The following is a 16,290-nucleotide window of genomic DNA, read 5'->3' as shown; positions in this document are numbered from 1 at the left end:
TACAATAACAGCAGTGTGAGGAAATTCCCATCAGGATTCCACAGCGGGACTGAGAAAGAGCTAACCGATCATAGAAAAACACTGTGGGTGAGGAAGTTAGGAACCCAGACTGGTGCTGATGAGGGGAAACTTTAAATACAAGATGGAGGGATTTAAGAAGCTTACCCTGCTGGTATGGGAGAGGGTGGGCTGCAAGGAAACTAGATGAAGAGAGAGACCCCTCTGAAAGCTTCCCTGTGCCCACCACCCAATAAACGCCTCCTCAAGACCACAGTCCACGTGGGCCCCTCGGTGAAGCATTTCCAGACCATCCTGCCCATGGCTAGTCCCTCCTCTCCATTTCCCCGGTACCCTGTTCCAGCCCATGGCAACAAACAAGGGCACTCGTCTCTGTGATCCCAGGTCCCAACACGAAACCGCTCCATAGCACTCAGAATGTGATCCCTGAAATGAAATCATAAGGATGTTATCCAGAGAAGAAATGGGAAGGAAAAGGAGTGGGTAGGCTAGCACAGAGAGAGAAGAAAAGGTCCAGAAGAAGACCAATGGGAGGAGGGAGCTAGTTATTCTTCCTGCTCTCTTGGGTTGGAGACCCAGTAGGCTGTCCATGTACAAATATTCATTCACAAGTGGGGACTTGGATATTTACAAAAGAAAAGCCTTCAGAACAGTCCCATTCATTGACCCGTCCTCTCTTGCAGAACGGAATTTTGTTCTGTCCTTCAAGAAAACATCTCAAGACAGAGGTAAATAGCAGGTGAATTCCTACCACATTCTCAGCCACCACGTTGCAGACTTACCATGTGCCAAGGCTGGCCCGGGCATCCTCGACCTTCCCAGGCCCGAGTCACCTTCCCATTTCAGCACTGCGGTTTCCTGACGACTGCTTTAGCGCACCGATGCTTGTACATGCCGCCTTATGTTCATAGTTAAGACAGGGAAGCAGGTAACTCTTTAAAATGAAGATTAGGTCACTAGCGTGTGTTCTACAAAAAAGATTTGTGTATTGGGATGATCAGCAACCAAATGTGTCAGAAATAGAGTGCTCTAGTTTGAAAAGTAAATATGGTATTGAAATAGACAAGAATAGACAAATAGTAAGAAATAAGAGTAAGAAGATCATCCTTGATTGAACTCCAAGGATTCCTAACTTCGACATGCTCCTTATTGGTAACAGCAGAATGGAATAATGTGTTTGAACTGAGCTTTGTCTCTGCAGAGCCTCCCGATGGCATTCATTCATTGGCTGTACCCACTGCTCCTCCTCAGGTGCCTTTACTTACATAGATAGGTCTTCTAGTCTCGAGTCCCATTCATGGGCTTCCCATAGATATGGACTTCCAACAGATGCAATGATGCCTCTTCCATCTTGTCCAGGAGGTTAACCTGACCCTTGGCTGGATTCACTCAAAGTTGATAAGGCAATGAGGTCCCCCAAAGGTCCCCCAAAGTTGTTTATTATATAAATTATCTTTTCCATGCTGATTTGAAATACCTTGATATGTTTAGGGAGGTTCCTTGTAATAGCAAAAAAAATAAGACTATAGATATCCATCAATACTCTAAAATAAACTGATAATCGACAGAATGGTGGTTTTTAAAAATGCTTTGCCAGTGTATATTCATCCTATAGTCATCTAAGGGTTTAAGGTCAGGAAAGCTTCAGGAAGCTCAACCTGGTAATAACATGTACAGAAGGAGCGCAGTATTGTCTATGCGAATGTGTAGGGCTATGACTAAAAAATATCTGGAAGAGTTCTGGGACGGGATGACAAGGGATGTTTGCCTTCCACGTTATATATTTATATACAGGTGGAATTTTTATAATGATCATTTATTACTCTTGTAACCAGAAAGAAATAAAGATTTTTAAAACCCAGATCATTAATTAATGGCCCCAATATTATAATTCCTTCTTACTCATAATGCTCAGTTCAGTTCAGTTCAGTTGCCCAGTCGTGTCCGACTCTTTGCGATCCCATGAATCGCAGCACGCCAGGCCTCCCTGTCCATCACCGACTCCCAGAGTTCACTCAGACCCATGTCCATCAAGTCAGTGATGCCATCCAGCCATCTCATCCTCTGTTGTCTCCTTCTCCTCCTGCCCCCAATCCCTCCCAGCATCAGGGTCTTTTCCAATGAGTCAGCTCTTCACATGAGGTGGCCAAAGTACTGGAGTTTCAGCTTTAGCATCATTCCTTCCAAAGAAATCCCAGGGCCAATCTCCTTCAGAATGGACTGGTTGTATCTCCTTGCAGTCCAAGGGACTCTCAAGAGTCTTCTCCAACACCACAGTTGAAAAGCATCAATTCTTTGGCGCTCAGCTTTCTTCACAGTCCAACTCTCACATCCATACATGACCACAGGAAAAACCATAGCCTTGAGTAGACGGACCTTTGTTGGCAAAGTAACGTCTCTGCTTTACAATATGCTATCTAGGTTGTTCATAACGTTTCTTCCAAGGAGTAAGCGTCTTTTAATTTCATGGCTGCAGTCACCATCTGCAGTGATTTTGGAGCCCAAAAAAATAAAGTCTGACATTGTTTCCACTGTTTCCACATCTGTTTCCCAATGCTACATGTCAGCAAATGACAGCCAGGGACACACTTGACCTTTCAGTCCCCCGCCCCCCACCCCCACCTCATCAGGAGTCGCAGTGAGGTAAAGAAAACCAAGTTTAGTTCTGATCACAAACGGACCAATGCAGGCTCTTCCCCCAACACGCCACTGTCGCTCTGCAGTATACCAAGTCTCTGCTGGCACCTTGCTCAGTTTCTGTGTACCAGCAAGAGACCTGATCCTGGTATTGGGTTGGCCAAAAAGTGCATTTGGATTTTTCCATAACATTGTATGGGAAACCCCAAATGGACTTTTTGGCCAACCTAATACTGCAAACGTTCGCTTTGTGGCTGGCCTGCAGGGTGCTGCTCCCAGGACCCCAAGGCAACCTGAGCAGCTGGTGCAGAGAATCAGGGGCTCTGAGCCCGTGAGAATCTCCACCACTGGAAGGGCCCAGTATGCAGACTACAGTTGCTATACAAACGGCATATAGGGTGAAACTGACAGCTTCTGCTTTTGCTTTTTTTTTCTTTAACTTTTTGAACAAACCCTAGAACTTTTTGTTGAGGAGTCCCCATTCAGGTTAGATAGCAAGATGGTTAGATAGCATCACCAACTCAATGGACATGAGTTTGAGCAAACTTCCGGAGATAGTGGAAGACAGAGGAACCTGGCATGCTGCAGTCCATGGGGTTGCAAAGACATGGCTGGGTGACTGAACAGTAACAACAACCTGATTCAAGTGGGCTGATTTGCAACCAACAGTTTAAATAAATATAAGTAAAATCTGCACATGAGGATGGTGTTACTTTCAGAACTCAAAAGGCTTTAAAATGTTGGGCAGTTGTTGTAGGATTGAGTTTTAAGAGGGTCAGTCATTGTTTCTTGACAGTGTCAGGGATAGAGCAGCCTTCAACTGACCAAACAATGCCTAGGAATTTGCGGAGCAGGTAGGGCCTTGTTCTACATGTGGGGTGATGGCCCTTCCCTTCTCCTGAGTTCCTTCCTGTAGTTGTATATTCTGAATATGTCAAATGAGAAGGGTTGCATCGATGTGGTGTCATTCCTGTGTTCCTGGGGGAAGTTGGCTGCAGCTACAATCTTGTCTGCAGAGAGTGTGTATGATAGCAAAGCTGTCAAGGTACCCCAGGATAGCCAGGTAAAGTTTTGTTTGCCTGCAAAGATGAAGGCCAACCCCAGCAGAGAGGCTGTTGAGATAGGCACTGAACAGAACATAAGAGCCAAACCTGTGAATGTAAAACACTTGCCAGTTGCTAAATGGTTGGGAGTTGGTGATGGACAGGGAGGCCTGGCATGCTGCAATTCATGGGGTCGCAGAGTCGGACACGACTGAGCAACTGAACTGAACTGAACTGAAATGGATGGCATCAGTAACGGCATTAATATTGGCTATATCATGGGGGTCCTTTGTGAGTAATTGCATCCCATTAAATTTAAACAAGGTACCTACTATGCTTTTGGGGGACTTGCCAAACATAAAACAGGGGACAAACAGGTATACCTCACCTTAATGCCTCACCATAACACCCGCTGCTCAAAACTGTCCTGTAGTGGGCATAGATGCTTTGAGCTAACAAATGATGAAGTAAAATAAAATTAAATCTTTGACACAATAGGTTTTACATAATGAAGCCCATGGACCTTCCACTCTGTTAAAATAGTTAATAGAACTCGGTAGAAATTAAAGCAGGGCCTTCAAGAATAGAAATTTATCATGTTGTTGTGTTGTTATTTAGTCCCTAAGTTGTGTCCAACTCTTTTGCAACTCCATGGACTGTAGCCTGCCAGTTTCCTCTGTCCATGGGGTTTCCCAGGCAAGAATACTGGAGCGGGTTGCCATTTCCTTCTCCAGGGGACCTCCTCAACCCAGTGATCAAACCCGAGTCTCCTGCATTGGCAAGTGGATTCTTTACCCCTGAGCCACCAGGAAAGCCCACATAAGATCTATTTAGCGCAAGAGTGATTATCTCTACTTTTCATCCATTTAAATGTCCAATCTGGCCTGTTCTTAAACTTGGAAAGAATGGATGGTGCCTCCTGGTGGATGATGGCAACCTCAGTGCCCAGAAGAGAACAACATAACTTCAAGCATAAGTCAGCGGGGACCTGAGCCAGTTAGCAATCCAAAGAGAGACCCCTAGGTTGGAATGGTCATCCAGACTCCTGCTTGCCAACCCAACTGTCTTGTGGTTGCCTGCAGGTAAGTGAGCTCAGCCCTGCACCAAAAACTGGGTTCAGATGTTGAAACCAATGATGCAACACATGTGCCAAGAGAGAATAAAATATTTATTGCTCATATACAGAGACTTTCTGGGGAGAGGCAAGGCAGGCACCCAAGCTGGCCTGAAAGTGGCTGGAGGGTATGCGTGCTACGTCACTTCAGTCATGTCCAGCTCTGTGAGACCATATGGATTGTAGCCTGCCGGGTTCCCTCTGTCTATGGGATTCTCCAGGCAAGAATACTGGAGTGGGTTGCCATGCCCTCCTCCAGGGGATCTTTCCAACCCAGGGATAGAACCTGAGTCTCTTATGTCTCCTGCAGGGGCAGGAAGGTTCTTTACCACTAGTGCCACCCTAAGAAAGGGTATAGCCCAAGGTTTATTATGGTTAGGGATGTGGCCATGGGCTTCCCTGATAGCTCAGTTGGTAAAGAATCTGCCTGCAATGCGGGATACCTGGGTTCAATCCCTGGGTTGGGAAGATCCCTTGGAGAAGGGAAAGGCTACCCATTCCATTATTCTGGCTTGGAGAATTCCATGGACTGTATAGTCCATAGGGTCACAAAGAGTCGGACACGACTGAATGACTTTCACTTCACTTCACTTCATGTGGCCGAGGTGAGGGTCCCCTTGCTGGGGCGAGGTCTGTCCGACTTGAACTTCTCACTGTGGCCAAGAGAGGGAGCCCATGAGGTTTTCTTAGCACCTTGCCCAGATATGCCAAGAGGGGAAGAGGGAGGGGTGGATTAGAGAAACCACCAGTCATCAAATATAAAAACCAGAGTCAGATCCTTTATTAGAGTGTGACCATGGGTATGTGTGTCCTTTCTCTGTCATTTCCCTGCTGCATCATGTGTGCTGGAAACTTTCCCTCCAGAACACAGAGGTAGGGGGCAGGGGTATCAGGGCTCTGGGCCCAACCAGGTTCTCCATCAGGAGGAGCAGGTAGGTCTGCACTGGCATCTATACTCTGGACCAACACAGGCCAGGTATCACTGAGACAAGAATGGCTGTTGGGTGTCAACCCTAAAGACAGAGAGAGGCAGACTAACAGGTTCAGGAGGGGAAGGCCAGAAAGAGTCTTTGACCGTCAGGGTTATGGAGCACTCCTTAGGAGGCCTTGGGGCTTAGGAAGTGGAGAGGGCGCTCAGGAAGCCTCCCCAGCTAAGAGAGATGAGCACCATCCCAGATCAGGAAGACGTTTCCCTTTGGCTGAGTGGCTAGTTTTGCCAATGGACTAAACATTCCCGTCCCTGATGCCCTTGGTCAGGGCCCTCATATTTGTGTTAGGGACAGTGGTGGGTGGTGGCAGGGTCCTTTCCGTGGTTCTAACTGATTCTCAGTTGCTTTGAGCCTTTGCTCCATCTCCTGGTGGTCTATTTCCTGACCACCCACCATCTGTCTTTCGGGGAGAATACCACGGTGGGGCACAGGAAGAAGGACCTCTCTTCCAGACTCCTACCCTTTGTGCAGACAAAAGGTTCCCTTGTGCATGTGGAGGGCTTCTCTGGTGGCTCAGATGGTAAAGAATCCACCCACAGTGCAGGAGACCCAGGTTCGATCCCTGAGTTGGGAAGATCCCTTGGAAAAGAGAATGGCTATCCACTTCAGTATTCTTGCCTGGAGAATCCCACAGTCAGAGAAGCCTGGCGGGATAGAGTCAGTGAGTCACAAAGTCAGACACGACTGAGCAATTAACTTGTGTGGAGCCCCACCCTGTCCGTGCTGTAGGGCTGGGAGCAGAATCAGGAGTCCCACCTGTGAATCTTTGTCGATGCTCAGTTGCTAAGTCGTGTCGGCTGAGTCATGTCCAATTCTTTGCAACCCCATGGACTGCACTATGCAACGCTCCTCTGTCCTCCACTATCTCCCAGAGTTTGCTCAAATTCGAGTCCATTGAGTCCATAATGCTATCTAACCATCCCCTCAGGGTGCTCATATTTGTGTTACGGACAGTAGCGGGTGGTGGCAGGGTCCCCTCTTGGTTGTAACTGACTCTCAGTTGCTTTGAGTGGTGGTCTACCTGACCACCCACCATCCGTCTTGGGGAGAAAGGACCACAGTGGGGCACTTTGGCACCCCTTCTCCTCCTCCTCCTCCTTTCTCTTCAGTCTTTCCCAGCACCACCTGAATCTTTGTCCAACTGTAAGGATCATGCCTCTCACATAGTTACTTGTAAAACTTAATAGGTTACATTTTACAGCCACAAGAAAGACCCCTATGGATCCTCAGCACACACCCCGGCCCCCAACCAAACAACCCATTGACACAGCAGCTCTGTGTCTTTGTGTATGTCCCTCCGTGTGTCAGTATAACCTCAGGGACTGTTCTCAGAGTTGCCCACGAGCTTACCTGGGCCTGCGCGCAGCGGCTGAGAGCATCTCTGGGCCAGGCCTGGGAAGAGGGAGCAACCTGTCTCAGGTACCAATCCCCTTCTAGCAGGAAAACTCCAAGGAATGTGCGGTGTGCTGTAAAGGGGGCTCGCTGCTCCGCTGTGACACTTGCCCGCGATTCTTTCACGAGGACTGTCACATCCCACCCGCGGAGGCTGAGAGGTTAGTGAGACGCAGCCCCGCCGGGTGCGGGCGCCCCGCCAGGGCTCCGCCTCTGATCGCTCATCTCTGGGTGGAAGAGCCGCGGGCCCGAGAGCATCTGGGCATCCTGGGCTCTGCCCGGGTGACCCCGCGTAGCCCCATTGGTCCGTAGCCTGTGTTCCCTGTGGTATCAGTGCCTCTGAGTCTGCGGCTGAGTCACGCTGACCCCCACACTACCTCTGCCCCTGGGAATTGTCCTTTCCCGGTTTCGTAACCTAGACTCCTGTCCAAAGGGCGGAAAAACACCATTTGTGCTCTGTAATTTCTCAGGAAAGGCAGGAAACATGGCCTGCTTCTCCGATTTCCCCCACAGTCTCAACAGGCTGATGGAGCCTCAGTCACCCAGGGGGTTAAGACCCAGTTTCTGATACTCCAGTCAGGTGCGCAATGCTCCTTGTGCTCCTGGGAGGGCAGAGGAGGAAAGGAGAACCCACCTGTCACCCTGACACCGCCCTCCACACTCGGACTGCTTTGTGGCTCTCTCAATGGGACCCCTTCCTGCACTCCACTCCCACCCACCTATCCCCCCACCCCCAACCCCCTCAGCCTTGGGAGTCTTGGAGACTCCGGGAGGTGGCCCCTTCCTTCCCTGGCTGCATCTATCAGGAAAAGGAAACCAGTGGCTGTTTCTGAGGACCTTGTCCTCGCTCATTTATGCCCGGCCCCACAGGAGCCCATGGAGTTGCACCTTCTGCAGGATGAAGGAGTCTTCAGGAAACCAGCAGGGTCTCCAGGAATCTGAGGTTTGGGCAAGGTCCATGCAGCCGGAGGAGCAGCTGGTGAGTGGGATGGGGACCCAAGCCTTCCCCTCAAACAGGCAGAGGGTCCAGGGAAGGGCACCCAAAGAAAGCCTTCAGTGTCTCACTTCCGAGGATGGAGCTTCAGTCCAAACGTGGAGCACAGACAGAATTCAGCATTCACCTCCCCACCACAGCACCTTGGCAGATGCAGTCAGAAGGCTGGTTGTGTCTGGCTGCTTCTATATGTGGTTTCTGGGCAAAGGCTTGGCCTCACTTTCTCCAAACTGCATTTGCCTTTAAATCCCTCTTCGTATTTTACAGAAATGTGAATTTCTCCTCTTGAAAGCCTACTGTCATCCACAAAGCTCTTTCTTTGCGGAGACCCCATGTAATGTAAGTTCTGTTCGACATTTCTCATCCTCTGGGCATCTCTCTGCTGTTAAACTCATTTTAGAAATGTGGAGTGTGCATCCTGCAGGCATCTCTGTTTGTAGAGGGTGGAAGGTTTAGCTGCAGGCTCTGGAGTGGGGCTGCCTCTTCAAAGTCCACCCCATTGCATACCAACTCTGGGACACAGTATCTTAGGTTCTCTTTCTCTTCAGTGGGAATGTCTTCCTTACAGAGAGCATAGGGTTGAGGGTGCAGACTCAGGAGACTTGAACTATGGGTTCAATGTAGCTCAACCAGTTTTTAGCTGTGAAATCTTGGATAGGTTACTTAACCTCTCCATTCTCTGGTTTCTCATCAATAACACTGGAGTAATTATAGTAACAATCTCTTACTGTTGTTGTGGAGATCATATATTAATGCATCAGCAGTGCTTAGAACAATGCCTGGCACATAGACATCAGATACCATTATCAGTGCGTACATGTGTGCTCAGTCACTTTGGTCATGCCCAACTCTTTGCAACCCTATGCACTGTAGCCCACTAGGCTACAGGCTCCTCTGTCTATGGGATTCTCCAAGTAAGAATACTGGAGTGGGTTGTCCTGCCCTCCTCCAGGGTATCTTCCCAACCCAGGGGTCGAACTCACATCTGCCTGCATCTCCTGCATTGGCAGGCTGATTCTTAACCCACTAAGCCACTTGGGTATTACCCTGCAAATAAAGGTTGGTGTTGGATCCATTCCAGTGGCAATGCCTGTGCTCACATCACCTCTTTGATGTCTTTGCCCCTAGATTCGAGATTATGGTGAGCCCTTTAGGGAAGCCATGTGGTTGGACCTGGTTAAAGAAAGGCTGACTGAGAAAGTGTACACAATGGCTTGGTTTTTACGGGACATGCGCCTAATATTTCACAACCATAAAACATTTTACAAGGTAAAGGGAATTTCCTGCCTCCCTTTCACATCCTTTCTACTTCCCTCTCATTTCTGGGACAGCAGAGCTTTGCAAGAATCGTGCCTAGTCTTGTCCTGGGGAGAGCTCAAAAAGCAAGGATTATAGAAGGAAACTGTCTCTCAATCTCAGAGGTGGAGAAAGAAACTGAAAGTCGCTCAGTCGTGTCTGACTCTTTGCGACCTCATGGACTATACAGTCCATGGAATTCTCCAGGCCAGGATACTGTCATCAGTAGCCATTCCCTTCTCCAGGGGATCTTCCCAACTCAGGGATTGAACCCAGGTCTCCCACATTGCAGGTGGATTCTTTACTACTGAGCCACCAGGGAAGCCCCAGAGGTGGAGAGGAGAATGTCAAAAAGAACAGCAAGCAGGGTCCTTGTAAATGATACCTGAAAAAAAAATTTCATCTTCAGTCCCAGAAGGACAGGCCACTCCCACTGAGAATGGTCAATTTCATCCTGCCTCTTTGTTCAAATGGGGGGAGGCGGGGCGGGGTGGGGAGGAAGTTTATGCTTACATGGTCCTTCATGCCTCAGAAATACAGAAATTAATTAATCAAGATGAAATGAATTAAACTTTCAGGATGCTCATGCTCGGATTTTTTTACTCTTGAGTTTCCCAGTGGACTCAAATACCCAGATTTGCTCTCAGCTGGTGTTGGTTTCATCTTTCATTGGTAGGAAGAGCAACTGGTTGAACTGTATTGCAATCCAAGGCATTCTTTAGTTTATTGCATTTACTCTGATTTTTTACTCTCACTTGTCCAGATATTTCTTGGGACATATATAAAGCGAATTCTCAGTTCCACCCAGCCTCCTTCCCTCCCTCCTTGCCGCCACTTGGCCTGTTCATGAGCCACAGGCTGTAAACTGGTGTCCAACAATGGAGCTGGAGGGGGAAGAATCAACCCAGGGAGCCCTTCAATGCCTAGCACAGTCTTAGCCTTGGAGAATGGAAGGGGTCATCTTTCCTTCAGAGAGTGGGCTTTCAAGAAAAGTTTTATCTGGTTTGCCCCAAAGTCAGGCATTGCAGGGGTCAAAATCAGCTCTTTGGTCCAGACCACCTGTCAGGTCCAGGTTAACAACCAGGCAGAGCCTCGTGCATTTGAACATCTGAGTGGCGGCCTCTCCCTCCTGTTCTGCTCGCCTGGGGGAGTGCAGCTTTCCAGCAGGGAGAGGAGATCTCCTAAGAAAGCATAAGTGATCTATGATCCTAATTCTCTGTCCTTAGGCCCTGTGTGCTTGCTTTTTTTTTTCTCTCTCTCTCTTTCAGGCTTCCGACTTTGGTCAGGTAGGACTGGATTTAGAGGCAGAATTTGAAAAGGACCTCAAAGAAGTGCTTATTTGTCATGAAGTCAGTGACAACAGCTTCCAGGCTCATCCTTGATCCTGTTCTGGATGGACTAAAAGCATCCCAACTTCAGGATCCATATAATGGTACCCTGGCCATCCTTAGATTGCCAACGACTCTGGGATGCCATTGGCTGCCCTCGTCACTCAAATCCAACTTTACATATAATCATCATGTCCTCCACCTCCTTTTACTCTTTTTGTATTTCACTCCCCCCTCAAAAAAAATTGAATTGTTTCTTAATACCATTAAATACCTCACCACCGTTCACATTCTCTTCATTGTCTCATAAATCCTTTTCCAATTGATGTCTTTAAATTGGGATCCTAACTACTTTCACACACTGAATTTAGCTAATCTGTCTCTTAAGGTTCTTTTCATCTGTAAATTCCCCACTTCCTTTCTTCCTTGCTGTCTACTTATTGGATAACCTGGTGTCTTTGCCCTGTACAATTTTTCATGTTCTGGAATTTTCTTTTCCTTTCTTTTGGCCACACCGTGCAGCTTGTGGGACCTTCAGTTCAGTTCAGCTGCTCAGTCTCATCTGACTCTTTGCGACCCCATGAACTGTAGCACACCAGGCTTCCTTGTCCATCACCAACTCATCACAACTTGCTCAAACTCATGTCCATCGAGTCAGTAATGCCATCCAAGCATTTCATCCTGTGTTGTCCCCTTCTCCTCCTGCCTTCAAGCTTTCCCAGCTTCAGAGTCTTTTCTAATGAGTCAGTTCTTTGCATCAGGTGGCCACAGTTTTGGAGCCTTGGTTCTTTGTTTTCAATTTTGGCTACGCTGCCTGACTTGTGGGATCTTAGTTCCCTGACCAGACATTGAAGTGAGAGCACAGTCCTAACCACTAGACCGGAATTCCCATATTCTGAGTTTTTCTACATCCTCCTGTGAAAGTGAAAGCTTTGGTCGCTCAGTGGTATCTTACTCTTTGCAATTCTATGGACTATAGACCATCAGTCTCCTCTGTCCATGGAATTCTCCAGGCAAGCATACTGGAGTGGGTAGCCTTTCCCTTCTCCAGGGGATCTTCCCGACCCAGGGATTGAACCTGGGTCTCCTGCATTGTAGGCAGATTCTTTACCATCTGAGCCACCAGGGAAGCCCCCATGCTCTTAGTGGCATGTGTTTTTCTCTCTGGCATTTTTTTTTTTTTTTTTTTTAGACCTAGAGGTTAGATCTAGAGGCTTACTTGGATTCAGGTTTGGGGGAGGTTGTTTCGAGTTGATTGTTTAGTATAGAGACTTCCCGGAGGGGGGGGGTCTGTGTATTAATATGTAATATTAAGATCTTACCGGAGAAGGCAATGGCACCCCACTCCAGTATTCTTGCCTGGAAAATCCCATGGATGGAGGAGCCTAGAAGGCTGCAGTCCATGGGGTCGCTGAGGGTTGGACACGATTGAGCGACTTCACTTTCACTTTTCACTTTCATGCGTTGGAGAAGGAAATGGCAACCCACTCCAGTATTCTTGCCTGGAGAATCCCAGGGACGGGGAAGCCTGGTGGGCTGCCGTCTATGGGGTCGCACAGAGTCGGACATGACTGAAGCGACTTAGCAATGGTAATTAAGATGTTACAGCAGGTTCAGGTGTTATCAACTTGACCCATCTGTTACACATCATCCTTTCCCCTAATGATTTTAGCAGCCACTGATGCTTATTGCCTAAACCTATTTCAATAGGGTTTGCAAAATGATGATATTTAGATTCTGTTACTCCTTCTATGTGGGTTTGATCCCTGGGTCAGGAAGATCCCCAGGAGGAAGAAATGGCAACCCACTCCAGTATTCTTGCTGAAAAATCCAATGGACAATGGCAGGCTATACTCCAAAGGGTTGCAAAGAGCTGGGCATGACTGAGCACATGAGTACTCTATTCTTTCTACATTTATTAGTTAGAATTCTTCTGCAAAGAACTCGCTTCAATATTTGGCTGCCTTGAAGTACAGTTTGTATAGGAAATAAAGGATAAATTCTGGATTCTTTATTTAAAATGTTCAAGTTAGTTGTTTCCCTAATAGCCTCTAAAGATAGACATGGAGGTTTCTTTTTTTTTTTTTTCTATAAAGTATCTTGAGCTCATGGATTTAAATATTTAATGTGCTCCCAACCATTGCAGTTAATATCTTTATTGCTGCTCAGATTGCTTAGCAGTGAGTGAGAGTCTTCACGTTGGCTCCTGAGTTGTTTTGAAATGACCCCAGGACCTTTGATACCATATTAGCTACCTACTGCTGTGTAACAAATGATCCCAAAGTTTAGTGGCTTCAAGGAGTAGTCATCTTATTGTTCACTTGTCTGTGAGCCAGAAATTTAGGAAGAGCTCCATGTGGATGCCTTATCTTTGTTCCACATGGTATTGACCAAGCCCTTTCATGCTTGTAGAGTATTACTTCTTCCACATACTGTCAGTCCAAGCAAATCACCAGACCAAATTCAAAAGGAGGGGAAATGGGCTGTACCTCTCAATAGGATGAGTGGCAAAGCCATGTTTCAAAGGGAATGTTATTTGGCAAGAAATGTTGCCACTGTCTTCAGAAACACCCTACCATAGTCTACCCTCTGACCACAGCAATTGACATCCTTCCCACATGCAAAGGACACTCACCCCCCACCCCATCCCAATAAGTCTCACTCATTGTAGGACTGGAACAAAGTCCAGGACCTCATCATCCATATCAGGTTCAATTCAGATAAGTTCCTTAGGTGTGGTTCACTGGATGCAGGCCTAGGTACAACTTCTGTGGAACCAAAGACCTGTGAACTAAAGGACAAGTTAGTCTCCCCCACTTTCCAAATATAATAATGACACAGACTGTAGACACTTGCATTCAAACAGGGGGAAATGGATAGTATATAGCAACCACTGCTACTGCTAAGTCACTTCAGTCATGTCCGACTCTGTGTGACCCCAGAGACGGCAGCCCACCAGGCTCCCCCGGTCCATAGTAATTCAGAAATCCAATCAGGTGCATGTTGGCAGGACAGAGAACGTTCCTTGATAATCCCATGACTTATAAATATTATATGCCTCTAATTCCCATCCAACACCACAGGCTTCTCCCATGTCTTCCTACAGGCAATATTTGTGCCTGTCTTCTCCCACAGTATGTTTCCTCATTTTCTCAAATCTAAACTACAACATTTTCAGAATTTCTACACTCATAACACTATGAAAAAAAACTAAGTGGAATTCTAAATTAGTGTGGAATTTTTGTTCCTGTTGTGTATTTAATATACCATTGCACAGGGTGTTTTTTAGGATTTTGCATTTGTATTTATAAATGAGATAGGTCTGCATGTTTTTGTATATTGCCACAGTCAGATTTATTTATTTATTTTGGGGGGGGGTTGTCTTTTTTTATAGCTCAGATACCAAGGACAAATATGAGACAAATTTAGGAGCAAAAGTGACAGAACCAAAACTTAAATGAGTTTTTTCCCCTGACCAACTTGCTAAAGTTGGTTTCGGTTAAGAATTTCCCAGTGATCTTTATGCTGGCACCCACTTTTAAAAGCCTGTTTTTAGCCTTCTCATTCCCTTCCCCTATCTGCAATGCTCCCCTTTTCATTAAAGCAGCTTAGTTTATATGGTTGGCCTTGAATTATAAGAAAACCCTGAAACTTCCCTCGGATGTGATGTTCTCAGACCATCGTCAGAGCAACTAACTTTATCCCCAAATAAGTAATCCACTCCTGCTCCTTACCAATTGGGCACAAGTTGCCACTGCAACTCAATGTTTTTTTTTTTTTTTAAACATATGAGTGTGCCTCTTGGTGAAATCTATGAACACAATCAAAGACAACTACACCTGTCAGTTATTAAACGTTTAAAATACATTTCTAAACAGAATGGGCCGACTCAGTCACAGTAACTGCTGATCTCCATAGAAGAGCAACCCACAAGGATACAGCACTGATTTTTTTCACATCATCGGGGTGAAAAATATACAACTCGTTTCTGAACCAAAACCACAATTTCTGCAGTTAAAAATGTTTCACTGCTAATATGGCCCTGGTAGAAATTATGTAGTTTTATCTCCTTAAAAAAAAAAATTTAAAAAATCTCCTAAGCCACTAAATCATCAATCTGGAATGTAGATTCTGAGCACAAAGCAGCTCAGTTCACCTAAAAAATAAAGAAAAAATTCCCACCACCTGTCTCAGTAGGGTCTGAAAGGAGAGAAGTCGTGTGGGGAACCCCTGCTTTGGTATGGAGAGTCACGGCCCCTCGACCCAGACCGAGACCGTGAATAGCCATAGCTGGTGCTTCTCTCTGGATAAACTCGGATGTAGGATGTTTCACCCTCATGAGAGCGGAATTTGGTTTCATCCAGTTTACGCAGGGTATATTCCATGTCTTCTTTTCTGAGATACTCAACCATCCCCATTCCATCTTTCTGCACATCTGCGTAACAGACGTCCCCAGCTTCTCGCATGTGATCCTTCAGGTCCTGCCAGCTGCCTGATGGAGGAAGTCCTGAAACAAGAACTCGGAAATCAGATCTTCTTGTAGGAGGCCCACTCCTCCCACCGCGGGGCCACCCACCCCGACCTCCGTAAGTCCTGAGGAACTCCACACGAAGCCGACACTGGCCATAATCATAACCGTTCCTTCCATAAATTGCATCCTCAGCATCTCGGGGGTCCTCGAAGCGCACGAAGGCGAAGGGCACGAGGCCGTGCCGATTCTTGAGCTCGATCTCGCTGATGTGGCCGTACTTGTAGAACAGGTCCTCCAGATCCTTCTCGCGCACGTCGTTCGGAAGGTTCCCCACGTAGATGCGCCCGTCGCCCTCGCCGCCGCGCTCGTCCTCCCAGCCCGACATCCGCACCGCCCGACGCCGCGGGCCCGCCGCAGCCCACGTCGCCGCCGCCGCCGCCGCCTCAGGCAGTGATCCCCCCACAGTGTCCCCGCGGGCTCGGAGGCGCTCAGCCGCACAGCATTGTGGGAACGAGAGCGGAAGCGGAGGGCGCCACAGTCAGGTTTAGAGTTACCCTGTTGTTCAGTCACTGAGTCGTGCCCAACTCTTTTCAACCCCATAGACCGCAGCACACCAGGCTTCCCTGTCCTTCATTGTCTCCCAGAGTTTGCTCAAACTCATGTCCATTGAGCCGGTGATTGTATCCAACCATCTCATCCTCTGTCACCCCATTCTTCCCCTGCCCTCAATCTTTCCCAGCATCAGGGTCTTTTCCAATGAGTCATCTCTTCACATCAGGTGGCCAAAGTATTGGAGCTTCAGCTTCAGCATCAGTCCTTTCAACGAATATTCAGGCTTGATTTCCTTTAGAATTAACTAATTTGATCTCCTTTCTGTCCAAAGGACTTTTAAGAGTCTTCTCCAGCATCACAATTTGAAAGCTTCAATTCTTCAGCACTCAGCCTTCTTTACGGTCCAACTCTCACATCCATACATGACTACTGGAAAAACCATAGCTTTGACTCTAT

General features: G+C 47.3%; 2 protein-coding genes across 7 annotated transcripts in view; one reads left to right on the top strand and one right to left on the bottom strand.

The window, feature by feature from the left end:
• SP110 (SP110 nuclear body protein) overlaps nt 1-11,099 on the top strand; it is a 49,643-nt gene extending 38,544 nt beyond the window's left edge. For 3 of the 6 annotated variants that reach the window (XM_061387772.1, XM_061387776.1, XM_061387748.1), the window contains 5 exons: nt 702-746; nt 7,239-7,354; nt 8,064-8,172; nt 8,455-8,526; nt 9,316-10,845. In XM_061387772.1, coding sequence (XP_061243756.1) covers nt 702-746; nt 7,239-7,354; nt 8,064-8,172; nt 8,455-8,526; nt 9,316-9,582 — 609 coding nt within the window. In that variant the 3' untranslated portion in view covers nt 9,583-10,845. Of the gene's footprint in view, nt 1-701; nt 747-7,238; nt 7,355-8,063; nt 8,173-8,454; nt 8,527-9,315 lie in introns of all 6 variants that reach the window. The other 3 variants (XM_061387767.1, XM_061387784.1, XM_061387759.1) reach the window with 3 other exon arrangements.
• Nucleotides 11,100-14,770: 3,671 nt separating this feature from the next.
• LOC133230424 (serine/arginine-rich splicing factor 9-like) lies at nt 14,771-15,682 on the bottom strand. Its single transcript, XM_061387897.1, has one exon. It carries the CDS (start codon nt 15,665-15,667, stop codon nt 15,002-15,004), a length of 666 nt encoding a protein of 221 aa, XP_061243881.1. The 5' UTR covers nt 15,668-15,682; the 3' UTR covers nt 14,771-15,001.
• Between the last annotated feature and the right edge of the window lie 608 nt (nt 15,683-16,290).

The sequence above is a fragment of the Bos javanicus genome, chromosome 2 (genome assembly GCF_032452875.1).
Source record: "Bos javanicus breed banteng chromosome 2, ARS-OSU_banteng_1.0, whole genome shotgun sequence".
NCBI lineage: Eukaryota > Metazoa > Chordata > Mammalia > Artiodactyla > Bovidae > Bos > Bos javanicus.
Note: the sequence above shows the minus strand (reverse complement) of the source record. Positions and strands in the feature narration are given on the sequence as shown.

Coding starts and splice junctions, on each gene's coding strand:
- LOC133230424 (XM_061387897.1), bottom strand. CDS start 15,667: ATGTCGGGCTGGGAGGACGAGCGCGGCGGCGAGGGCGACGGGCGCATC.